The sequence below is a fragment of the Brienomyrus brachyistius genome, chromosome 10 (assembly GCF_023856365.1).
Source record: "Brienomyrus brachyistius isolate T26 chromosome 10, BBRACH_0.4, whole genome shotgun sequence".
Classification (NCBI taxonomy): Eukaryota; Metazoa; Chordata; class Actinopteri; order Osteoglossiformes; family Mormyridae; genus Brienomyrus; species Brienomyrus brachyistius.
In genome coordinates this window covers 26,682,556-26,708,782 of record NC_064542.1, presented here as the reverse complement: position 1 = coordinate 26,708,782, position 26,227 = coordinate 26,682,556, and the positions used below count along the sequence as shown (strand labels likewise).

The window sequence follows — 26,227 nt, the reverse complement described above, 5'->3', positions numbered from 1 at the left end:
GTACTGACTGCGAAAAACAATTGCGACCTCAAGTGTCCCAAATGAATAAGGTTTTCATTCCTGGACTGGAGATTAAGAAAGGGGCGGTCTTAGAATTGGAGGACAGCCAATCATTGGAGGGAACCGATCACGGTGGGCTGGGCTTTGGATTGACCTACATATTTACAGCATATGAACACATTAGACTGCCTTCTCTTCAACCGGGAAACTATTAAGTCCGGACGCTACACAGTAAGTCCAGTATTTGCTGTGTCTATTTATGATAAATGCCAATTATGAGAAATTATGTCTTGCATACATCTGTAGAAAAAACAACAAACTACATGCTTTGATGAAAACAACTGTGATGGTTAAAGGTAGTTTTTCCACTTTGCATTAAAGCTGTTTTTCAAACTGAATTGTAGGCATTGACGATTGAACATTTTTATTTAACTTTTTTTGTAACTTGCCCGTCCGATATTTGTTTTAATGGACTGCTGACTTGGTGTTTTACTTCGAGGCTGCTGTCCGCCTCCATCCACAATAGCCCGACTTCACTTCCGTAAGCGCGAAGTCGACATTCGATACATACGATATATGAGTGCTATAAATAGCAAGAATGAACATTGCAAACTTTTCATATGCATTTTGAAAGTCTGCAGTAGTTCACTGTACCGTGTTACCACTTTTTATTGGAGATAATGACATAATGTTTTTAGAATCTCTGGTGCGGATGGTTGTCACTTGAGCAGCCAGGAATTCTGTAGTATTCTTTGAAATACTACTGCTAGTAGCTGCAGTAGTAATTATATAATAATAATAATAATAATAATAATAATAATAATAATAATAATAATAGTCTTCACAGTCTGTTCCAATACAAAGTACATTACAGGCCTCTACCATGTTAAACATTTTAGACCTAAATAATCAAACGGCACACATATACACACACTATATATACATCCAGTTAGAAGCGGAGATGTGATGGGTACAAGATTAATGTGGCAAGTTAAGTGCCCTCACTTGGGAACGAAACGCTTGCCGAAAGGAGCCCGTGTCCATTTCAAAGTCCTCTATCTGCGTCCCGATGGCAGCAGAGTAAACTGTGTGTTCAGAGGGTGACTAGATAGCCATCGGTTATGGTTCTTGCGAGGCGAATGACAGTTTATTCTTGTGATTATTATTATTGTTGCTGTAGTCGTAATTATTATTATTATTATCATTAATTATCAACAATAATAATAACCAGAAGAATAGCTACAATAGTGATGAATAATGACACACTGTCACCTCACCCCCCCCCCCCCAAAGCCCTGAACAGAATGATAATGGTGACTGATGAATGCAGCGAATGCTTTGCAGTTGAATGTTCTGTCCTTCCACAGCATGGCTGGGCTGAGCGGGCTGCGGGTGGCGGTGGTGGGGGCTGGGGCTGCTGGGCTCTGTGCAGCGCGACACCTGCTGGCTCGGCAGGACATCTTTGCCCCACCGGTGGTGTATGAGCTCAGCAAGCATGTGGGAGGCACCTGGGTCTACGAGGAGCGAGTCGGGACCTACGAAAATGGGCTTCCAATCCTTAGCAGCATGTACCGCGACCTCAGGTGAACCCCATACACATGCACGGCCCGGGGGAGGGATCTCAGCCTAGTTGATTGGTTCCTCTGTTCTCACCCCTGACACGATTGGCTGTTTTCATACATGAATACTGATATCTGTCTTGTATCTGAGCTATTACCCATGTAATTTATAATTATAAACAGGTGCATAGATGACCAGTTACTCTTTATATATTACAGGCTTTACAGGTATTAATCATTAAATTGTAAGAAAATGACTTCTAAAATTTTTAATTAATTACAGGAATATGCTGAATGATTACAGTACCTGACACATTTTAAAGTTCACTTTATGTACCTTTGGCTTCATAGCATATTGTAATAATATTATTAAAATAATATATGCCTTTGGTAGTGTAACATCATAAACACAATATAGGCCCAAATATACATTTGCTTGGATGTGTTGGCTTTACTCAGCCTGTTAAGCAGTATCCTGTGAGTGAGTCCAGCAGTGTCATTTGATTCTCTTAATTGTGGGTATGTTTCCATGGATCCTATAGCTCAAGTTGAGTATTGTACTTATGACCCTAAGATCATGGGTTCAAGTCCTTGGTGGCACCCATACAGAACGTAGCCTTTTCATGTAAGTTGTTTTGGACGAAATTGTCAAATAAAAGTGGCTCGCATTTATCGGTGTTGTGTCCCTTATTCAACGGTAATTTTTTCGGTTTTTCTGCTGGACAGAACAAATATCCCCAAGGAAGTGATGTCATTTCCCGACTTCCCCTTTGAGGAGCGACTTCCATCCTTTGTTCATCACACAGAAGTGCGGAAGTACCTGGAGCACTATTGCGACCGATTCCGCGTGAGAGACCACATCAAGGTAGGTGCAGCAGCGGCTCGTCGAGAACCTGCCGGTGGCTGGGCGGGGCCTGTTTCATCTCCAGCAATATGGAGCTTTACTGATGTTCTCCGGCGGTAATAAGCTACAAGCATGGGCTCTTAATTTGCTACGACGCTGCATCATTCATACAAATTTCATGCTGTGTCATCATTGCACACTTTTTTACTTTATCTGAAAAGCGTATAACATTTTGTTGGGATATTTTCAATGTCTGCAGAAGCATATTTTAATATCCTGAGGCTGCTCTGTCTCTCCACTGTCAAGTTTGGCACCATGGTGGATTTGGTGAAGCCCGTTCAGGTGGAGAATGGTTGGCACGGACTGGCCTGGGACATCACTACCAGTGACGGCCTGGATCCGGGCACGAGTGTCACTCAGCGCTTTGATGCCGTCATGGTATGCAATGGGTTAGTACAAACCGCCTTTTATAGGGGAGACGGACCCACTGCGTTTCAAATATCAGTTTTTCTTCTTCGCCAAGAATAAGTGCCCTCTTAACCTAAGGGATATAATGGCTAATTTGTAGCAAAAATTTGTTTAGTCAGTGTTTTAAACAGGCAGTAAAGGGGGCTGCTGCTATCGTGGTCTAGTCCTAATCTCGTTATAGAAGTACGTAGCTTACACATGCATGAACTGGCCCATCATCGCCGTCGTGTGCAGTTCATGGGATTTATGTAAGATCTTTTAAAATCTGACATGACTTGCTGGTTGAAGTGCTAATTTCTTGGCAATTAAATGGTCACCTGGTTCCAGTTCCCCATATTATTTAGAAGACACATGGGCCCAATTCTGTGGAGTTTGCATAACACTTGGACTTTTAATCTGAAAGTAGCCTGGTTCATTTTGCTTCACTTAAAAATTTGACGTAATCGCATGAGTTCACGATACCTTTGTTACCTTATGTTACTACAACTCCTTTAGCTAACGAGGGATATATTATAGGGATTTAAGAAATATTCAGTGATGCCCATCTTGCATTGTATAACAATGTTAGAATTATTAAATAAATTGTGATGCAGTTATTTTGTTTGTCACGCAGAAGTTATTACTGTCGGCTTTCAACACAGGATGAAGCTTGATGGTCTCGTTGTTTTCGCTTTTTTCGTCGCTACATGACAGACATGCCGTGAAGATTGTTTCTGGCACTTAGTTCTTAACAATTCTTGTGTATTGCTTTTCAGGCATTTTTTCGAGCCCTATATCCCCGAGATTCCGGGCTTGAGAAAGTTTCCAGGTGTGTTTGAATCACTTGTGTTTGTTCCGCATACTTTCTGCATGCTGTGTGTTTCTGTGGACCTCACAGGACAGTTAGATTTGATATAAATGCAGCGTGAATGCTGAAGTGTAGCGCACTTAGCCCTGTAGCTATTTGTTAGGCTTCTGTGTGAAGTAACCATATTAGTCAACTTGCGCGTTGGGGGGGGGGGACTTGGAGTACCCGAGAACCTCCCCCTTTTGCCTGAACGGATGAAAGTGCCCCCTCCAGCTTAATGTTCCAATACCTCTTTTTTAGATAATCAGTGATCATGTAAAATCTCCCCAAGTCCTGTCCTCCCGTTAATGTACCTGCCCCTTGAAAAGTTTGCTCATGTTCCTGTTAATAGGTACAGAAGGGTGAGTGTATTTATTTTAGCAAACCCTATTTTACATTGTTTAAATTTGTAGTACTTAGGGTTATTGAATTTCAACTTGCATTTCAAATTTTTCATCACGTTGATGCATGTCAGGTCTCTCAAACAGTCAACCAGTTCTGCATTTTCACCTAATGAGTTCGCTTGGTACCGGTTGGTAACTTAGATAAGAAAGTACAAATGTGCTTTTGTTTTAATTCACTTAGAGGTGAATAAATGCTAATATTCATACTTATGTATAGACATACTGTATAACAATGCACAATGCGTGGTAAGGACATACGAATCACAGAGTTAAACATTGTTAAATGATTCGATTTTTTGCCGAAGTCAGCTGGTACAGGGTGTGCTGTGAGCTCTCTGCTTCTCAACGCCTTTGGTGAACCTGGGGATGGACGTACTGTTGGGGTCATTCCAGGTCCTCTGCGCTGGAGCAGTGACCTCCAGCTGATGTCAGTCCACAGCAGTCATCGCCCATGCAGGACCGGGGGGGGCTTAGAGGCTGCCGTCACCTAAGCATATAGCCCATTGATTTCCCGAAGACCTTGGATTTGTTTAAGCCGGAGAATAGTTCAAAGGGGCACCTTTTCAAATAGGACCAGCCATCCATGCAGACTGACCCTTTAGTCTTATCTGATTTCCCAGCAAATAGGCCACAAAATCCAAAAATGTATGAGTTAATCATCACCCGCTGTTATATTTCCGCAGCTTTTAAAACCATGTTTCTGTGTTGCTCTGATGCTTATGCTTGTGTTTGCTCAGTGTGATCAGTCTCTGTTTCTGTCTGTGCGATGTCACTCATTTTGACTCTTCTTGTACCATGTGGGCAGCTCTGGTCTCCGTCTTCATCGATTGGCTCCTCCCTGCACTCCTCTAACATGATCGGCTGCTTTTACACAGGGAAACTGATGCACAGCCATGACTACCGCAGTGCCGAGCCCTTCTCTGGAAAGTCTGTGGTGGTGCTGGGAGCTGGGCTTTCTGGACTTGATCTTGCCATGGAGCTGTCCAGCGTGGGCACACAGGTCTTCCTCCTGCGGCGCTCGGAATTCTGGTAGCTATTCAACAGCCCTTTCCATGTGTGACCTCACTGGTGCGCCCCTGCCCTGTGCCTTAGGTAATCCTCAGCCACGCCAAGCATCCCCTGTTGAGCCCCATGCCCCCGGGGGTGCAGCAGGCTCCACCTGTGACACGTGTCCTAGAGGATGGGGCACTGGAGTTCGAGGACGGCCGGGTGACCCGGCCTGAGGTCTTTCTGCTCTGCACTGGCTACAATTTCACCTTCCCATTCCTGCACAAGCAGCTGGGCTTGCATGTCCAAGACCACTTTGTTTCGCCCCTCTACAAGTTCCTGATCCCCCCTGCCTTCCCCTCACTCTTCATCATGGGCATCTGTAGAGCTATCTGCCCTTTTCCCCACTTCCACTGCCAGGTGAGTAATTCTGCAAAGTCTCGGATCACCTCAACGAAGCATTACTCAGTTTTTGTTTAACATATTTACATTAGGTCTCCAGCTGATTTCGGTAACTGCGCATGTAGATGTGTTTGTGTGGTTGTATAGCATATGTAGTGCGTGGCTCAGTGGTTCAGGACGCTGTGCCTGTGACTGAAAGATTGCTGGCAGAGTGATTTCACTCTTAGGCCCCTGAGCAAGGCCCTTAACCCCCAATTGCTCCATGTCGCTTTGAATAGAAGCCTCTGCTGTGTATTGTCCATGTGATTGGCACATTTCAGCCTTTGACCTGAACATAGTTATTCTTTGCTGACTCTGTTGAATGTTCTGCACGTAATTAGTTAAGTCTTATCGTTTGTGGTCGAGGTACAGGGTCTAGTCCTCGATGTCGCAACACGTGCTGCAGTTCCCCCGCTGTTATCTCCCTCTGTCTCTGCTCCCATTCTTGATCCTTTCTTCCATCTCTGATGGTTCCTGCCTCTTGGCCAGACCCAGTTTGCGCTCTCTGTACTGGATGGGACATTCGTCCTGCCCTCGCGGGTGGAGATGGAGCGGGAAATGGAGGCGGATGTCGCGGCCCGGCGGAAACGCAGCATCGCCACACGACACATCCTTAAGCTGGACTCGGAGCAGTGGGCGTACAACGACGAACTGGCCCGGCTTGGAGGCTTTAAGCCATTGCCTCCATACTGGAGCGACCTATATGAGGCCAACAAAGTGTACCGTGCTCAGGACATGCTCAGTTACAAGACGTACCGTTACAGTGTACTGAATGACAGGGAGTGGGTAGTATACACACAGGAGGGCCAGCCAATCAGAAAGCCCCTACCAGCCCACAAGGCTGAAGTTTAGAAGTAGCCAATCCTGTAACCTCTGTCATAGGATTTCCCAACCTGCACATTTCCATCGTAAAATAACTTAATCCTCAAACCAATTTTCAGCCTTGGCCGAACCAGACCATAGAACCTTATAATTGTTCCGATAACTGTTTTGACCACCCTGACCCTGCCGTTTTCCACAGATAAACTCACTTCTGCAGAAGGAAGCTTTAACACAAAAACACAGAACAGCACTTTGGTAGAAACTATATGTAATGAAACCATTTTCCCTTGTGACTATATGGACCTTTTGACTGTGAAATAATAAGAGTTTTTAAAATACATCTTATGTTGCATTCAGTATTAAAAAGCTACAATAAAATATGTATAATCATGAAATGTAAAATGTTAAATATACTTATTGATTGAATAAGCTAATGGAAGGAAGAGACAAATATTGCACTACTGACTCTACACATTAATAAAAAAAGCACAGAGCTAGACAGCATTTTTATCACTACATATCTGAGACTTTTAATACTTTCATAATGTTTTGTGACTTTCTTGGAAGTGGCTGTCTGACTGGTCAGTAGTGTTTCCTGATTGATGACCATTATGAGTTCCGGTGCTTTCATGTTTGCCCTGTGGTTTACAGAATCGCTGCTCTTTGTATGAATGCGGCTTGTTTTAAGGTCTTGGCGGAGTGTAAGACTCCTAAACACCTCTTCATTCTGATCAGTTTCTTCATATTCTCTGCTGTTGTGTGGTTACCTCAATGTGCTGTATAGCAATGTAACACAGAACCCTTTTAAACATCTAGTTTAATGTAGTGGATTTTAAAAGTTGTTTTTAAATTCCAATAATCCCCTTTAGTCGTAGTTTCTCCTTTTAGCTTTTGAAAATTGATGGGCAAAGTAAAAGAGGTTTAGAATATTGTTAACTTTCATGTTAAGTATGTAATCATGAAGTGAAAGAAATAAATATTTTACCAGTGTCAGATGTTGCAAAATTATTAACTTTTTTTTAAGTAATAAAGTATATCAGTTGTCAAAGATCAGCAATTCTCAACTTGTGGTTTCTGCCGGCCTTTGAAGTTTTTATAAATGAATTAATTGCTGTTAAGTTTTATTTAAATGTTTGATACAATGATTTCCCTTTGCAGCACCACCAGATGGCAGCAATAATAGCTTAACTGCTGAGAAATACCCTCTCCGGAGTCAAAGATTCTGTGTCTGCTTTATTTATGTCAGTTTTAACACTTCGGTGTTTAGTGAGCAGATTTCTGATTTAGTTGTAATTGAAGGCTAATCATGCATGGTGAAGTTTGGGACAATTCTGAGAATTGCACTTCTTGAAAGAGCTGAATTTCACCAGGATCTCTGGAGAAACCAAGCAGCACAGAGCGTGCAGAACCCTCCAAAAGACACTGAACATTCCTATAAACTTAGTTACCGGAAGAGAAAAGTGCCTCTTAGGGAAGGGACAGTGAAGCCTGCTGCGAGCTTCTGACTGCGTTACGGTCTCTGCGGGTGACGGTGATGCTCCTGGATTCACCAGAACTTTCCACAAGAAGGTCCTTCATGTGACAGTGAGGAAGAAGCACAGACTGAAAGAACCTCAATATCCTAGATGACGAAGAGTCTATAAATACCGCAGAAAGGGGCAAAAGTGTAACTTTTTGGCCTAAATGTTCAGAAGTATGTTTGATGCCCCCCCCCCCCCACAATAGTAGTATTATGCTATTATTCTATTGTCAGGATTAATGGGATTAAACTGCACATCTCTCTAAGCTCCCCTAAGCGCAATGCCAGGGCCACGCTGGGGTGTCTTAAAATGAAGTAAAAGAGATATTCTCGATGGACCCATCAGAGGCCTTCATTCCGTATAAAGCATTGGGCAATTGTGGAATGCTAGGAGAGACTGATCCATCATCTGTAATGCTTTAACATTCATTACTTTAACATTTGCTTTCTCTTTGTGGGTGCAGAGGAATGCATGAGTCAGAAATCCAGTTTCTGGAACTTTTAACTTTTAAACCTGGTTACTTTGTCCAATAAACTGTACATTTGTTATTGTTTTATTTTGTCATATATTAACATTAGTATGGCCTAGCTGTATACTGTACAAGTACTTGGTAAACTCTGAGTTTAGAGTAATTGGTGCCCTATTGAATATTTATATAAGTATTTAAATTGAAAATGATATATAAATGATAGGTACAGAGGCTACTCTACTTACGAACTTTCAACTTATGAACTTTCAAACATACGAACAAAGAGGACTGTCAGTCCAAACTGTGTCCATCGGGCTCCCGTTTCCTGTCCGCAACGTCAAGTTTTTTTTCTGCGCGCCAATTCCGCCTCGTACGACTTCTGCCTGCTACTCCCGCCGCGCAGCAGCGTAGCGTGCGTACTCCCCGCAGACTAGTTCTTTGTACTTGCGTATACACTTAAAATGATGTTGAATAACGACTTACGAACATTTCAAGTTAAGAACAGCCGTTCGGAACGTATCTCATTCGCAAGTAGAGGAGCATCTGTATATATAACTATAAAAATATAACAATGGCTCTTTCAGCTTACATCCAGATGCACACTAAAGTGTGGGATGTTTATATATAATCACCCATTAACGGTAACGGTGGCATCCCAGAACATCACAGTCACATTCACGCTGTGGGAGATTTAGTGACTCCTAGTGTTTACTGTCATGTAACAATAGGTTTCTGATTTGTTGATTGAAAGCCAATGGAAACACACATATGCAAAGCCAGATTCAGGTCTCTAACACTGGAGTTGTGAGGCAACAATACTATTCTCTGAGTTGCTATTCCACCATTAATAAACACGATGTCATTTTAAATGCATCCGACCATTTTCTGTAGCTGCTTGTCCTATTCAGGGTTGCTTGTGGTCCGGAGCCTGTCCTGGAGGCTATGGGTGCAAGGCAGGGAACAACCCAGGATGGGGTACTAACCCATGGCAGGACATTCTCACAGACCTATGGGCCATTTAGTAATTTCAGTTAACCTCAGCATGTTTTTGGACTGTGGGGCGGGGGGGGGGGACTGCAGTACCTGGAGTACATGCAAACTCCACATACAGGGAGTCAGGTGGGGACTCAAACCCTAGTCCCAGAGGTGAGAGGCAACAGTGCTAATCACTGCCCAATTTTAAATGCATTTAAATGTAATTTTTTGCTTTAAATGCAATTGACAGGACATAGCTGTGACAGAAAGGTGCATCTTATTGTGGGCCTTCAGGTCCGACCCCAGGTCTATCCCTCTGAGACCCAGAAATAGTAAGAGCAGATGTTGTTTCAGTGGGCTTTCACTGCCCCATCTGGTATGGGGGCTGCCTGTTTGATGGGTGGAAAAAAAAGGTAAACTTCACTAGGGAAAAAGAGTAATCACCTCCCCCCGAGGACTGATGGTACAATCCATCTTATGTTCACACGGAAACCAGGCTGGTTGTTTCCTTCTGGAGAAATCACCCACTCATAGTAACCGCTCCAAACAAATAAAAAGCCTCCCACAAGTCGTCCTACACCAGTTCAGCAACTGTGACCTTCAAGAGACTCACAGTTGAATATGAAACATTTTAGTTAGCAAAGGAATAATGTAAATAAAGGCTTGTTTATTTTTGATCATATATTCACAGTCACTGATTCAAAGTTATACCAAAGAAACAGAATTCTGTTCATTACAATTCCTCTGTAAAGATCTAATTTGTGAGATTATGTATCTTTGTTTCCTGTGTAGTTGTATATACACTTTCATATTTAGAAAGAGTCATTTTTCCCTTTTCTTTCTACAACTCTAAGCTGCCTGAGCATGATGTCATTTCCTGTGTGGCCTGCGTTTGCCATACTGCTGATATGTCATGCTTAAAGCATTCTGGGATGGCGTCAGTTTGTTAAAGGGCTAAATATAGTGATTCACAGTATGGTGCTTTAAACTGTAGCCCATTTGCATTCCTCAGACAGATTTAGCCATGGGGGAGACATTAATGGAAGACTTGAGTCACAGTTTGTAGTCCCAGACCCCATATGCCCCCCCATCAAATCCAGTAGATTCCCACTCATGTCTTTTATGGCCCCCCAGAGAACACATTCTCATGTTTTTCAGCCAACAGTTGTTTTCGATTTAAGGCAGGTCTCGGATGCAAATGTTACGTTCTAATAGCTGCCGACACCAAGAACAAAACTGACATTGACTTACTGTAATAATATTGAGAAAATGAGAGTGACTCTAACTTCCTCAGAGACGCTTTTTTTCAGCCACACTGTCTCTTGTGTTAATGACACAAAACCTGCGTAGCATTTATGTCACCCTCCGAGCTGTAAACCTCCCTGCGCTGTCATACGGAGCTGGAAACCACACTACTCATGAAAATGCCCTGTGTTGCTTCTCCAGACGTTGGTTTTTGTTCATTATTAAATTTTGGTATTTGTTCTGTACCCGGCTGTTTGCCTTTGTTGGTACAAAATGTTTCCAAAATGTGCTGTAGTTGGTGAAGTTGGGGGCGGCCTGTGGTCCCGTGGGCTGAGCCTGTGTGCCTGCGATGGGAAGGTTGCCAGTCCAAGCCCAGCCTCCGCATGATTGTGGGCCCTTGAACAAGGCCCTTAGCCCCCAGCTACCTGGGTGCTACGTCTAACACGGCATGAGGAGGCAGAATGGCCATTTCACATGTACAGCTTTAACCTATCAGCTTGTGTGCATTTTCAGTGGCCACCCTCTGTGTCCAACCCCAGTTGTGGATGACATGGACTTCCTTCATGGGGACGGCCTAGTCGCAGTGATCCTCTCAGCACACCTGGACTCGTTTCAAACAAAAAAAAAAGGAACTCCTGAAAATTGTGAACATCTTCTTCAGAGGAGTCACCCAGCGGAATGACCTTCAGCACACGCTGTCTCACGCCGGTGTAATGCTGCTCACCAATGTCAGTGCGCAAAAATGACTGCTCAAGGCTTAAAAACCACAGACACATGTAGTACGAATCTGCAGATGACGTCATTCATGCAGGTTCTGGCATCTGTATGGCTGTTAACTGGAAGATACATTAAAACCCATTTCAAAGAAAATCTACAATTTATATTACATGCCTACCGAGCCGCACCCTGAGTACCACAGAAGTGACTCTGCTCATTTCGGCGGCTGTTCTGTAAATTTACTTAGATTGTAAAGTCATCCCAGACATGATGTTTTGCTGAATAACATTGCAGACAAAATAAAGCTCTGTGGTTTTAATTGTCAGTGAATTCTAATAATGATGAACGTATAGCCCAGCAAGAGTTCCATCTGTTAATGTACTTGTAAATAGATTGCATGTTCAAATCTTAGGAGACTGTTCTTGTGAATAATTAAATAATATAACATTTGTATTTAGCATAAAAACCCAGGAGCTCTTGAGAAAATACACTCGGAAGAAGAACTGCAATTATAAACAAGTGATCATCTAAAGGTTCCTGGCTTGGGTGATAAAACCATCTATCAAAGTGCTTAACCTGAAATGCTTCAGCATGTAAGTCAAGGTTCCCCAGTTCCGGTTCTAGAGGGCCAGTCTGCAGCACAGTTTGCAGGTTCCCCAGTTCTGGTTCTAGAGGGCCAGTCTGCACCACAGTTTGCAGGTTCCCCAGCTCAGACAGACGTTACTCAGCTCACCAGCGAATCGCCAGGTTTAGTAGGTGTGCTTGAGCTGGGAAACCTGGACACTGCGTTGCAGACTGGCCCTCTAGAACCGGAAATGGAGAGCCCTGATATAAATCCACCTTCTAAGCATACATGTTGTGTACTTCTTTAGATAAAACATCCAACTAAGCAATTAATTATAAATCAACAGCTGAGTAACTATGATTAGTCAGTGGCGGTTCAGCTGAATTGAGTCTGAGACATAACACTAGTGAGGGTGAGTAAAAGTGTACAATATGCATCCGTGACAAAGGTGTTCTAGTAATACTTCAGTCACTCTGTGCCAGACCATGACAGTGAATCAAGGGTGCGATCCACCCACCTCACCCAAGACACAGGACATGCATGGTTTCTGGAACGATGAACGGGCCAGGTGAATTCACAGCAAGGAGAGTGGAGAAGCTTTCCTGGTATCTTCCTGGTATTTCCTGGCTCTGTTGTTGGCTGAGGGCCGCCGGCATCTCATAACTTTGCACAGATGAAAGCTTCTTGGTGGCTGAATGCTTCATGTAGGATGTCACTGACTGGGAATGAGAAGAGGTCATTTTCCAAGCCAGTCTTTATGGGTGGACCGCGTACTGTGCACAGTCCACAGTTTACAGTCACAGAGACAACCCCCCCCCCCCCCCCCCCAGTACTGACTCAACCGGGAGTGTTGACTCACACGGACTTGCTGTTGAGAAGAGGGCGAAGGGAGAGGAGTCAAGGCAGCAGCCGCAGTCAAGTTCTGGAAGAATAAAAGATGTGTGAAAACGAATATTGAAATGTTTAACCATGAGACCACAAATGTATAATGAAGTCACACTGTCAGAATTTCACACTGACCCGGAAATCTTCAGCCAGCTTCTGAAAGGTCTTTTCCCACATTGAGTTTACTGTTCTCTCTTGTGTCAGTTTCAGCTTACTTTACCTGAATCTTTACCACAGACACAACAGCAGCAGACCAAGATTCATATCTCTCTGGGTATACAGTATACACCCAGGTGGGTATGTGTGTTCAGCCCAACAGCGGTTCCTTGCACATTCAAATGATTATGCTGTTGCTTAACATTAAATTAACAGTCAACACTGTTGCATTGTGAAAAATAGCTTCCAAATATGGACACGAATGGCCGTATATTTTAAACGATGTTGTTTTTATAATTCATTATGTTTCCATTTCGTTCCATTTAAACATCTTAAGCTGATTCATGTAATTAATATTCATTGGTACTATCGTGTCCCTAGAGTGAAACACTTTTGAACAGTAATTCATGTTCCAGATTTAAATGTAATGATAAACAGAGATTAATATGTGAATACACCCTAAATTAGTGGTGAATCATTGTATACTTATTATGTAAGATGTTGCACAAAATATTATAATTTTAATGAGAACAGGGTGTTCAAGATTTTACACCCGTTCGATGTTTTGGCATTACCAGTACAGCCTTGTACCCTGTGCTTCTCGGAAAAGACTCGAGAGACCATGATAAGTGCTTAGAAGATGAAGGATAGAAGGATGGAAGGATGGAAAACAATTGTACACTCCTGATGTGGCATATGCGTCATTTTCTGGAATGTGCATGACAATTGCAGGTCATATGGACAGATCAGCATGCACTGTAGAATTCCTGACATATCGAGCACTCTCTCTTTTTACCCAGGGGCCCGTAACCGCAATGCAATCCACTCGAGGAGAACACAGGAAATGTGTGTGTGTGTCCCGCTCAAGACTCAATCAGCAGTCACTTCCTATTTTTAAACTACAGCTACCAATGACACTTTTTAATCATAAAAACACGATCGAGTAAATTCTTAAATTTTTAAAAAATCATTTGCATGAATTCTTTACAATATATTGTTATGACAATTTCAACAACAACAACAACAATAATAATAACAATAATAATAATAATAATAATAATACTACATTGGAATCCCTTCCTAGTTCTTATTATCCTTGTTTTGTGTTACTTTCCTTCTTCCGTCGTTTCCCAAATGATTCACATCGCTCATATTCAAATTCCAGTTACTGCCCCCTTCCCACTTTCTCAGGCTCATAATCCAACTGTTGCAAACTTCCTCCCACATATTTAGTCTACTGAGCAGAACAAGCTGATACACCGCTATTGTTTTTTTCTGTGTTCCTGGCGACAGAATAAACGTAAACAGCAGGTTCAGGCGAACAGCCAGGATGTGCGATAGGTCCAAAAAACACCTTTTAGTACCGTCTCCCAATCCGGCCGAAATAATATAATGTTTTAGCTGATACCTCCATTGCTTAGCTGAGATTAGACGCTAATAGGTTTTGCAGAGTGATGGATGGTGCATTTTAAACAGAGAGTCATGTTCAGCTGCTGCTTGCAGCCTGGAGGGCGTGATGCATCAGGAATGTCGCAGGACGTGCAGGTGTGGCAGCGCCTGTGGGGTTTGCACAGCGACGCTGCGCACGTCAGGCCTGCCTCGGCACGAGGTTTCTTCCTCACCTCGGCTGTAAGGCTGAATCTGTGGTCTCTTCGCTCTCCGGACTCAGACTCCAGACTCAATTTCAGACCTCCTTTTTATCAAGGCATCTCCACCATCTGCCAAAATAGAATTATATTTTCAAATACGAAAGCGAACATTTGTAAGACTAGACGTTATATAATCTGACTTCTACGTCAAAACACTAGTCTAGTGTGGTTTTATTGCTTTGCTAGCAAAGTTGCTTAACCACTCCATTGTTACACCAGGGCTCAGGACTGGCCCACACAATTCCTGCACCCATGACAAAATTATGTCAATATGGCCCCGCATGAGGATCAGTGTCTCTCCTGCCCCTTCCCCAGTTGCATCCCCCCCCCACCCCCCAAGATGCCAGGCTTGCATATGCTCATGAACACCTTGAAGTCATTGTTTCCGTACTTCATTTAAATAGGAATTTTTGTATATATGTTACTTACATAGCACATTTCTGCATGTATATCTTTCAAAAAATTTCAAAAAAGTCTTGTAAAGGAAGACAAAAAAGATTTCTCATGAAGGTAGGGAAGTTAGTTATGAAGTACAGAATATTTTATGGATATTGGTTTGCATTTTTTCTGAGAGATTCCTAACGCAGTGAGAAAGCGGCTCATGATGACCAGCTATTCCTCACTCCCTGCACACACGCACAATACAGAGAGTCTTACTTACCTTTTTGGCAAAACAATTTTCCCTCTGGAATATCTAAAATAACAGCAATTCATTCATATTTATGCCATAAACAAGCATTACTACACATTCAATCATTTTAAAAAGTACAAAATTGCGAAGGGGGCACAAAATCTTACTAACCCTGCATCAGTACGTGTTTCCCTGAAAAGGAGTAAAAATGAATCTGAAACATCTGTGTTTAATAAGAGTGTATGGATCCTATTCATGAATGTTCTGTACAGGCAGAACATTGCTGCATGAATGGATTACTATGTTCACACGTGAATCATAAAACTGCAGTGGCATTTTAGGTAATAAAATTAACAAACAAAACTGATTATTGGAAGTTGTTTCGTTTCTTGCCATTGCCTCTTCATGTGTTCCGTACACAATATTACGGGTTGTCAAGGAGATGAAGGCATTCTGAGGAGAGACCCGTCCAAGCTTGTTGGCTCAGCTAAGCCTGTCAGTGCTTGTCCGTGCCTCACATTCACAATCGAAAGCGGAGCATTCACATTATAAATGTCTTACTTTGCACAATATGTGGGCTTCACATTGCTCTCCATAATATCACAACCAGCTGATTAAATTCTATAGCATGTATTTTTGCATCTTATGAATAAGTGCTGAGATGTTGCTCCTGTTTCCACAGCACCTCAGTCTCCCAGCATAGACTTCTCAATAAGTAGCTTCGACACATTGGACCTTATAGCATAATTATTGTACTTCAGTATGAGGACCATCTCAGACCCCATGACCAAATAAGGGGATGAGGGGTTTCCCCCCCCCCCCCTGCACATTCTCACTGCCTTCTAGAACACGAGAGAACGCTGCATGAATACTGTGACACGGAATGTTTGAAGTATCACAATGCAAATAACATACGTCGGGCAGTTTGTATTCCCTGAACCCAGAGGCCTCTGTTTTTATTTGGTGTTATTGTCTCATTGCTCTTGTAATGAGACACGATGTTTTTAACACCAGACAATTTAACTGACATGGTAAAGAAGTTAAACTCTTTCCTAATTAAAAAGAATCTGTGGCAGAAGACCAATGACTCAGACTGACCGTGCAAGCTGCTGCCCCATAAAGTGACTTGGCGAGATAAGGGGGTATAGACAGAAAGGAAGAGAGCTGTGTGCTTTGCTGTAAGTTAGACAGTCGCCGGGATGACATCACATGCAGTAATTACTTCCGCCTGTGTCTGCAAGGGCGGGGCTTGGGCTGAAGTCTCTCTTTATAAAGCTGACAAACATTCATTCAGACTCAGCAAGCGCTCTCTCACCCAGAGGACAGACTCAGCAATACGAACACAGACTTAAACATCCTCTTCAGGTCCAAGGTAACACCACACTTAACATGCTCTTACTTTCACTGTGATCGGAATTTATAACTTACATACTGTTCTGTAGAATTACAAAACTGCTTGTTATGTATTTATAAAACGCTTTGCTGTTATTAATAAGACCCGAGATGTATATTTTATAAGGTGGGTCATTAATGTGGACAGAAATTGTTATTTATCAGTGATCAGATCACAAGCATAATCATGTGGTAGAGTGTGATTCTGTCCAAATTTCCGAAGATATTTCAGGATTTTTCTCACATGTAAATAAATGTGGCATTAGATTAGATTAGATTCAGTAGATTATACTTTATTGAATAGTTCTTGTGCATTACAGCATGTGAATAATTTGTAGCTCTCCCTTTATGTGGCTATGACACCTATGAGTACCTGTTGACTCCTGTTGACTGTGTTCCTCCTGTTTACTGTCGCTGCTTGCCTGTCCCCCTCCCAGGATGCAGACCATGTACATGTGGCTGGTTTTTCACTTGCTGGCTGCAGGCCTGTGTAGCGTCCTGGAGGAGAAACAGCTGGACTTCGGCTTGCGTATCTTCTCCGAAGTGTCTTCACAGGACAAAAACGTGATTTTCTCCCCGTATGGTGTCACCGCTGTGATGAGCATGGTGCAGTTAGGAGCCAGTGGTACCACCTTAAATGTCTTAAAATCCAGCTTGGGGTTCTCCTTGAAAGGTGAGCTCCTGCCTTTGACGGTCTGAGCAATCTTCACTCTCAGGCAGTTGCGCTAATGTTAGTCTGTCTCATCACAGTGCTTAAAAATCTAGCTCAAAGTTACGCCACTTATGTAACATAAAGTGCTGTAATAATGTTGCAAATTTACTGGTTTCGTAACAAAAGTCTATCAACAAGCAATGTTCAGCATATCTGCACGCATCTTCCACACAGAAATTTCCTTTTAAGTGTCATTTTTTTTGACTGACTCATTTAGTTCTGTTCTTGGCATTTCACTAGTAATTGCTATTGTTGTCACTGGCTCCCAAAGGGACACTAAACACAAATGTTTGCTGTTTTTTTGCTGTTGCAGAGTTGTTACTAATTAACAAGCACCCAATGATGCTATCGATTAACTTTTAAATGAATGAAGTAATGATTTTTATTATAAAACCAATACATTTGCAATATTTTTACTGAATTAAGCAAGCGTCGTGAGTGCTGTATATATTCGCATCAAATTCTATTCAAATAGAATTCTAATTAAGGATTAAGGGAACGGCATAATTATCTCACTGTATTGGTTCTGTCATTCCCAGATCGTGGGATTCCCAGACAGCTGCGGCTGCAACACAGGGAACTGTCCATGGAGGACGCAGTGCAGCTTGCCAGTGGGGTGATGGTGGAGAAGAAGTTGGGGCTGGAGAAAGGCTTCAGGAAGGGGCTTCTCAAAGCCTTCCAGAGCATCCCTTACCAGCTGGACTTCTCCAACGCAGACAAGGCCGTGGAGTTCATCAATGCATGGGTGTCCGACAACACAGACGGTGAGAGGAAGTGTCAGTATGCATAACGTCACATGGAAGAATGGTTTCCATCAGTGTGGTGATACTGATCTTTCTTCTTCCAGGCATGATCCCTCACTTCCTGTCTACTGACACTTTAACTGAGGACACCAAGCTGGTGTTGCTCAATGCCGTCCACTTCCGAGGCCTGTGGAAGGTGCCCTTCAACCCGCAGATGACGCAGGAAAGGCTATTTCACTGCGCCAACGGGAGTTCGGTGCCTGTACTGATGATGCAAATCACACAGCGTTTCAATTATGGTGAGTTTTGACATACAGCCACATGACACTAATGTTAATCAGAAAATGAGAAGAATCTCTTGAGAAGATAAAACCAGGGAATGAGAGTAACCTAAAAGCTTTATTTTGTCATACTGATTATATAGTGTGGTACATGCATCTCTACAATTAACACGAAGAGTATAAGGAAGTACAAGCAAATAACCTACATGGGTCCTTGGAACGAAATAAAGTGTAATATAAAGTGTTAAGGTGATAATTTGTGTGGTTCCTTCTATAAAGGTGACTTCATCACTGAGGATGGCGTGGAGTATGATGTCATTGAGGTTCCCTACGAAGGCGATTCACTGAGCATGCTCATAGCGTCTCCCTTTGAGAAGGACGTTCCACTCTCTGCGATTTTCAAAAGCCTCGATGGACAAAGGATAAAACAGTGGAGGAACGGCTTGAGAAGAGTCCGCCGGCAACTTTCGCTGCCGAGGTGAGATTTCGGTTGCTCAAATAAGACAAAGTTTAGCACAATTGATGGCACCTCAGCACTGCTATGAAAAGGAAATGCTTTGACACGTTGCACTTTATAGCATAATTATTGTACTTCAGTAGGAGGACCATCTATTAGTTTTGGCTGAGAGCTCACAGCATGGCCATCTGTCAAAAATGATTTATAGTTTTGTTCCTCATCTTCTACATCTGCTCTTCAGGTTTACCATAGATTCTCAGCTGGACCTTAAGCCTGCCCTCTCCAGACTTGGCCTGGGCCAGATTTTCTGGAAGAATGCCGACTTCTCCGGCATTACCAGTGAGTGCCGAATGCAGATCCCACGCCGGTACCACTTTGCAGCACAACAGGACTACCCTTATGAAGGGTTTATAACCAAGTTATTAACTAATACGTATGACTTTGTAGGTCATTAATAGACACAAACATGTTATAACAGTTTTCTTTTTATTAATGACTTACTACCATTTGTGCCCTTGAGAGGTGAAGTGGGCTATCCCACAAAAACAAAGTTTTGAGAAAATGAGCTCCAAAATTGAATTTTTAAAAAAAAATCAGTGTGCCTATACCTTACGATTGATATATATCATAGGTAGCACAGATCTCGGTATATTTAAAAGATAGATAGACCCTCAATAATTAATATTGGACACTAAACTTTTAGTTGACTGACATGTGGGACAGCCCACTTTACCTCTGAAGGGCACATTTATAAGCAACAAAGGGGGGCCTTATTGTAAATTGGTACCCACATATCACTTTCTCGCTCTCTCTCCTAATGTTATAGGTTCTCCATACTTCTCTCTTATTAAACCCCAGTACAGAATACACAGTGTTGGCATCTATGATAATGTGTGTCTGATATGGTACATATATTTGGAAAACCATAGGTTTTCCATGAACGCTGTAGGGGTCATGTCTTACTTACCCAATGGCCTTACCCTTATCCAGGTGAGGAGCAGCTCTACGTGTCCCAGGTTCTGCAGAAGGTGAAGATTGAAGTGGATGAAGAAGGAACCAAAGGCTCTGCTGCCACAGGTATTGACACCCAGATACCCAGAAATACCCCTGCCCACTTCCACAAACCTGTCCCTTCTAAATTCTCCCTCATTAGTGATGAAATTTGCTGAAATGGGGCACTGGCGATGAAGCTTGCTGGGATGGGGCACTGGCGATGAAGCTTGCTGGGATGGGGCACTGGCGATGAAGCTTACTGGGATGGGGCACTGGCGATGAAGCTTGCTGGGATGGGGCACTGGCAATGAAGCTTGCTGGGATGGGGCACTGGCGATGAAGCTTGCTGGGATAGGGCACTGGCGATGAAGCTTGCTGGGATGGGGCACTGGCGATGAAGCTTGCTGGGATGGGGCACTGGCGATGAAGCTTGCTGGGATGGGGCACTGGCGATGAAACTTGCTGGGATGGGGCACTGGTGATGAAGCTTGCTGGGATGGGGCACTGGTGAAGCTTCTCTAAGGCTACATGTGCTTTGGTCAACACTGGCCATGAATATATGTGTAAGTGTGTAGAAGCCACTTTTTATTACAATCTAACAAGCAAAATATCCCATTGTGTCCTTTTCGTCCACAGGTGCTATTATCTACTCACGCATGGCTGTTGAAGAGATTACGCTCAATCGGCCTTTCCTGTTCCTGATTCAGCACAAGCCAACAGGTTAATGTCCCCCATTTCCTTCCATTTAACCTTGGAATTGTTAGCTTATATTTTCCAGAGTCTTATCATATGCATCTTAGTGTTGTTAAGTTTCCTGATGTTCCGGCTGTAACCTCAGTTTCATGTGTTTCATTTAGGTGTTCTGCTGTTCATGGGTCAAGTAAACCAACCTGAGGAACACTGAAACATAAAGGAGCTACAGTGAATACCTGCTTTTAGGAGACATTGCACTGCTATAGTCTGCTGGCTTCTGATTCTGAACAATTTATCCAAGTTGCCAAACATCAGTTATGTCCAATCTGATATTTGGACAATCAGGGTATTTCAACTGATATTTCTTTTTTGGTAACTTCACTGCTGCTATAAATGCACTGGACTTTCTATGGAAGCTTTGCTTACATCCTTTTCTGAACATTATACAAGTGTTTTATTCAGTGTAAATGCTATATGACCCTGTACTGCATAAGTTGTTGGGACCTTGATGGACAACATGACAGCTGCAGAATGCCAGCCGGAATAACTTTGACTGAACAAGATCGGTTCAAAAGTCACTGCAAAAATGATCCAATATAAGAATAGCCCTCACTAACTATACTACAACAGTGCTTGACAGGGAGTAAAAATGTGGACTGTGTCTGGGGGTCCCAAAGGACCCCGCTTGGAAACACTGCACTAGAAGATTACTAACTACATAATATGCAGGTGTTTTTACATATCACAAGGAATTCTATAGTGATTTGCATGGGCATGCAGATATATTACCAGAGCAGAAAAAGCTGGGTGGCCACTTCCAGACGCTGGAAGAGAAGGTGCTGGAACAATGTCCTGACACAAATCACAAGGGTTAGCAGAACATATGAGAAATAAAGATGACCATCCATGCGTCCATCCACAAAAACATCATGTGATGGCTAATGTGGTCAGGATCAGTGGGAAAACAAGCCTATGAGCGGTTCAGAAAGATGAAGGCACGACAGAATTTAACTGAGTGTAGAACGTGTGGAAGATATCAACTTTGAGCATCCTGAGATTTCATTCACACATGATACTTTTCTGATTTCTTCATTACTTGCTGGCTTTGAAGTGAAGGTCAAACCTAAATATGTGTTCTTTTTTTGGTTTATATATGTTATATTTTCATATTTGTTTAGAAAATATTTTTGTCACAATGTGTATATTTGCAAAGTATATATATTTATTAACATTTTGAAATAAAATCAGTATACATATCGGTGTTTTGAGTATATCTATTTATTTTCCGGATACCTTACGAATGACTTGGGTGTAATAAGGCAAACACTGACCTCTACTGTTGAAGCAACGAACTGCACAGTTTGGTAAATAGGCGCCAAAAACATCACCGTCAGCTTGCTTCGCGACTTATCGCTTTATCTATTGTGACCCCGTGTAGCACTGTTACTTCTCACGTCATAGGTGTGAATGATTGTCTTTTATTATATTTTAAATAACTACAATATGCTGACAAATACTTCCCAAAAATATTAATATTTTTATTGCGTTTAGAATCATTTCAGGCTTGAAAATTGAACAGCTGTATTGAAGTGTCCTTCATGCTCTTCAGCAACCAACATAAATGAAATAATAATACCTGACATTAAATCCTGTGCCAAAATTCATTTTATCTCTATAATGCGTATTAGAGAACCCTGCCCTAGAGTATGAAAACTGATACATGTGAAATGTAATCAATTTACAGAATTGCAGCACTTTTATGGTTTGACTGAAATTGGTCGTTTCACTGCACCTCCAACTAGGCTACTACAATGTCCTACTACGCCCGCTAATGACCTAGTACATCCACTAATGTCCTACTGCGTCCGCTAATGTCCTACTGCGCTTGCTAATGTCCTACTACGCCCGCTAATGTCCTACTGCACCCGCTGATGCCCTATTGCATCCATTAATGTCCTACTGCGTCCACTAATGTCCTACTACGCCCGCTAATGACCTAGTACATCCACTAATGTCCTACTGCGTCCGCTAATGTCCAACTACGCCTGCTAATGTTCTACTACGCCCAATAATGTCCTACTGCACCCGCTAATGCCCTATTACATCCACTAATATCCTACTGCACCTGCTAATGCCCTATTACATCCACTAATGTCCTACTGCGTCCGCTAATGTCCTACTGCGCTCGCTAATGTCCTACTGCACCCGCTAATGCCCTATTACATCCACTAATGTCCTACTGTGTTCGCTAATGTCCTACTGCGCTCGCAAATGTCCTACTGCACCCGCTAATGCTCTATTACATCCACTAATGTCCTACTGCGTCCGCTAATGTCCTACTGCGCTCGCTAATGTCCTACTGCACCCACTAATGCCCTATTACATCCACTAATGTCCTACTGCGACCGCTAATGTCCTACTGCGCTTGCTAATGTCCTACTACGCCCGCTAATGTCCTACTGCACCCGCTAATGCCCTATTACATCCACTAATGTCCTACTGCGTCCACTAATGTCCTACTGCGTCTGCTAATGTCCTACTGCGCTCGCTAATGTCCTACTACGCCCGCTAATGTCCTACTGCACCCGCTAATGCCCTATTACATCCACTAATGTCCTACTGCGTCCGCTAATGTCCTACTGCGCTCGCTAATGTCCTACTGCACCCACTAATGCCCTATTACATCCACTAATGTCCTACTGCACCCACTAATGCCCTATTACATCCACTAATGTCCTACTGCACCCGCTAATGTCCTATTACATCCACTAATGTCCTACTGCGTCCGCTAATGTCCTACTATGCCCGCTAATGTCCTACTACGCCCACTAATGTCCTACTGCACCCACTAATGCCCTATTACATCCACTAATGTCCTACTGCACCCGCTAATGTCCTATTACATCCACTAATGTCCTACTGCGTCCGCTAATGTCCTACTATGCCCGCTAATGTCCTACTGCGCCCACTTTCGGGCGTCTCTCCATCAGTGTATATTATTTACTATGGACTTTGGATGTAAAGTTCCCTTTTACTTGATATTAAATTTCTTACTTGTTTTTGTTTGCATTACATGTTAGTGAACAAGTATTTTTACATAGAAGAATATAGATTTACTCTTTGTATATAAGAAGATCTTTTAGCATATATTTCAATTCTAAAATAGACTGACAATGCAACACTTTTAAGAAGCACAAAATAATGAATGATGTTCCCCCAAAATCTACAACCAATAAAAATCCAATTACATGTGAAATGTTTTTAACTACATTTAACTGAATTTAGAAGTGTTCTTTCTTGTTACAGTAATAAGCTGGTTTCTATGGCAGCCACCTTCGCTTCCACTAGTCCTGTAAACAAAGTGACTAAGCAGTGTTGTCATGGTAACACTGGCCCAGAGGCTTCCCACACAAAGTGTGTTCAAATAGATTATTGCTGAAGGCTTGCTGCAGAATTGTTAAGCCAGAAGTGGTCTCAAGTAAACTTAGCAAACATTCCAATAAATTGTAGTGAAGGTTTTAGATCAGGGGTCTCCAACCATACTTCTAGAGATTCGAGTTTCATCGGCAACACAAAGTCAAGGTTCACTGAATAAGTTGGAGTAGCAATCTGGTGACCACTAGTGTAAATAGACGAAGTTGGTATGATACAGTGGTCGTTTTGAATGATATCCGAAATCCCAAAGCTTCCTATGGGACCAGCTGGCCTCTTTATCCAGCTGAACACTTCCCCTTAACTGTGGGCCACCTAGGCACACTTATATAAAATAAGTACAACGTAAAGCACAACTACATTCAACATCAATTTGTCACACCACCCCCGCTTGGGAAGCGTAACCTCATCTAAGTCACCTGTTTCACTCCTATTTAACTCTGTTCTGCCCAATTATCCTTGTGAGGTATTGTTGATTGTTTGCCTGAGCCATAGTGAGCATTCCTACTGAGCATTCCCTCTACCCTGATCTTCCCTGTCCGCCCATTTTGATATCCAGCCCCTCTGACTCCGCCTGGAGTGGACAGACTCTCCCGGTTCCGGACCCTTCTCACTTCATGCCCCTGACTTCGAAACAGTCCAGTGAATTGGTGTCAGTTTGCCTGTTCCAAGCCTCCCTGGCTCCTGGCCTGAACTGCTCCCAATCTCAGACCCAGACCCAATCTCAGATCTCAGTTGCCAATTCTGTTCTTGTTTACTTGGTAATTCTCTCTGTATACTGTATAGTGCAGAAATCTGTGTTTAATGAATATGAGGAAAATTTCATGAAAGTTTGTCCAATCCAGAACTGGCTAAGGCTAATCCATCAGGTCACTATGATGGATTCTTGTATTTGACCTCTTCCATCATCGAAGGTTCCTACATGTATCAGACGTCATAAAATATATTTTGCTGTTCAATAATAAGAAACTGTTAATAAGCTGTAACGTTGTGTTGAATAACGATCTTTGCTAGTACTGGTTTAGGTAACGCTTACACAGTTAGCTAGCTAGCTAACATTACTATTGGATAGGAAGCTCACCAGAACAGTACAGTGGAACCCCCGTATCCGCTGATTTGGTAACAGTGGTCTCAGTGTAATTCGTAAATGTGACTTTATCGTAGGCATGTACGTACGCAAAAAAACGAGTAATTTATAGTGTTCACTGCTATCCACGGTTTCGCGTCTCCGCGGTAGGTCTTTGTGACTACGGGCGTGCCACTGTATTTCGCTAACATTGATATCAGCGCGGGGTTGCCAAGTTTGGTCGGCTGCCTGGAGTCAGATTTTCAATTCGAGATACGTCTGCACACGCACACGTATGTAGCAGTTTTATTAGCAGCGGTCAGTATAAATAAAGTTAGCTGGTTCTTATATACAGGTTCCTGCGTTTGAGTTCTAAATTTGCCTTTGATATGCCAGTAGATACGCTTATGTTTGTGTAAAGTTTACGTTTGGTTATAAGACACTTCTATCCAAAGCACCTTACAGAAATCCAATAATAATAATAATAATAATTTGTCTTTCCTGATTAGAGAGATGACCATGAAGACATAATGTAGAGAAAATAAATAGTTCAAACATGAAATATCAAAATGTCCATGTGCCCCACTTATTTCACTGTAGTATAGTCTATTGTGTGAAATGCCACCCATTTCTGTTTATAATTTTAAATTGCCCCCCAACCTGAGCGGTGTAGATCCAGGCCTGCTTAAAACATGTAGTCAAGAGCTACTAGCGACATTAGCTTCCCTGCCAGTTGTAAGTATTAAACCACTACAAAGAAAAGCAAAGCACACATTATGAATTTTTCATTTAGAAACCTAGTTTTGGCAGTTGCGTGTGCATCTTTCCCACCATTCAAATGGAATGAGACTGGCTTTAGAGCTGCACCAGGGTAGACACAGAAGAACGGACAGTAAAATGGAAAGGGTTGATCTTAGAGTACATTGCTTTTTATAGCAGGGCAACCCAGGAGGAGAATCATTTAAACATATTTCAGTTCATAAGTATATTCATTTTAACAGCACTACTTACACTTTTTTCACACACTAAGATTTTCTGCATGTTCACGTTACTCGCTTAGCATTTACGAAAAATACACTTATTTTTCGTTGTAACAAATAAATGTACAGTATGTTCTCCATTTGAATACCTTTATTACTAAGAAAACTTCATATTTTTGATTCATCAAAGTAACCTCCTCTAGCAATTGTAGCAGCAGAGAATCCCAGGCATTCTTTCTACAAGGGACCTTAAACATTGCTCATTGAAACAGTCAACTAGTGCATTTAAAGTTAAAGGCCTAGAATTTGACTATG

General features: G+C 42.4%; 2 protein-coding genes and 1 long non-coding RNA gene across 4 annotated transcripts; 2 read left to right on the top strand and 1 right to left on the bottom strand.

Moving 5' to 3' along the window:
• Positions 1-162: 162 nt before the first annotated feature.
• Positions 163-7,404, top strand: zgc:77439 (uncharacterized protein LOC378987 homolog). Of its 2 annotated transcripts, none has more exons than XM_049029274.1 (8): positions 163-231; positions 1,368-1,583; positions 2,286-2,424; positions 2,710-2,852; positions 3,627-3,679; positions 4,977-5,101; positions 5,194-5,508; positions 6,019-7,404. In XM_049029274.1, the coding sequence occupies exons 2-8, from the start codon at positions 1,369-1,371 to the stop codon at positions 6,379-6,381; spliced, it is 1,353 nt and encodes a 450-aa protein (XP_048885231.1). In that variant the 5' UTR covers positions 163-231; position 1,368; the 3' UTR covers positions 6,382-7,404. The 2 variants fall into 2 exon arrangements, with proteins under 2 accessions (XP_048885231.1, XP_048885233.1); XM_049029276.1 differs by lacking the exon at positions 163-231 and adding an exon at positions 2,102-2,184 and having other exon boundaries at positions 1,455-1,583.
• A 4,016-nt stretch (positions 7,405-11,420) lies between these two features.
• Positions 11,421-16,360, bottom strand: LOC125751207 (uncharacterized). The gene is made up of 4 exons (XR_007400546.1): positions 16,262-16,360; positions 14,506-14,601; positions 12,702-12,764; positions 11,421-12,561 (listed from the first exon to the last, which is right to left on the bottom strand). It is a non-coding gene; the product is annotated as an uncharacterized LOC125751207 (long non-coding RNA).
• Positions 16,361-16,442: 82 nt separating this feature from the next.
• On the top strand, positions 16,443-21,690 carry serpine1 (serpin peptidase inhibitor, clade E (nexin, plasminogen activator inhibitor type 1), member 1). The gene is made up of 9 exons (XM_049029330.1): positions 16,443-16,535; positions 16,993-17,228; positions 17,807-18,031; positions 18,115-18,309; positions 18,571-18,769; positions 18,990-19,087; positions 19,739-19,825; positions 20,378-20,461; positions 20,599-21,690. The coding sequence occupies exons 2-9, from the start codon at positions 16,994-16,996 to the stop codon at positions 20,643-20,645; spliced, it is 1,170 nt and encodes a 389-aa protein (XP_048885287.1). The 5' UTR covers positions 16,443-16,535; position 16,993; the 3' UTR covers positions 20,646-21,690.
• Positions 21,691-26,227: the final 4,537 nt, after the last annotated feature.

Coding starts and splice junctions, on each gene's coding strand:
- zgc:77439 (XM_049029274.1), top strand. CDS start 1,369: ATGGCTGGGCTGAGCGGGCTGCGGGTGGCGGTGGTGGGGGCTGGGGCT. Junction 2,425..2,709: donor GCGTGAGAGACCACATCAAG/GTAGGTGCAGCA, acceptor TCCACTGTCAAG/TTTGGCACCATGGTGGATTT. Junction 5,102..5,193: donor TGTCCAGCGTGGGCACACAG/GTCTTCCTCCTG, acceptor CCTGTGCCTTAG/GTAATCCTCAGCCACGCCAA.
- serpine1 (XM_049029330.1), top strand. CDS start 16,994: ATGCAGACCATGTACATGTGGCTGGTTTTTCACTTGCTGGCTGCAGGC. Junction 18,310..18,570: donor CACACAGCGTTTCAATTATG/GTGAGTTTTGAC, acceptor CCTTCTATAAAG/GTGACTTCATCACTGAGGAT. Junction 19,088..19,738: donor CGACTTCTCCGGCATTACCA/GTGAGTGCCGAA, acceptor ACCCTTATCCAG/GTGAGGAGCAGCTCTACGTG.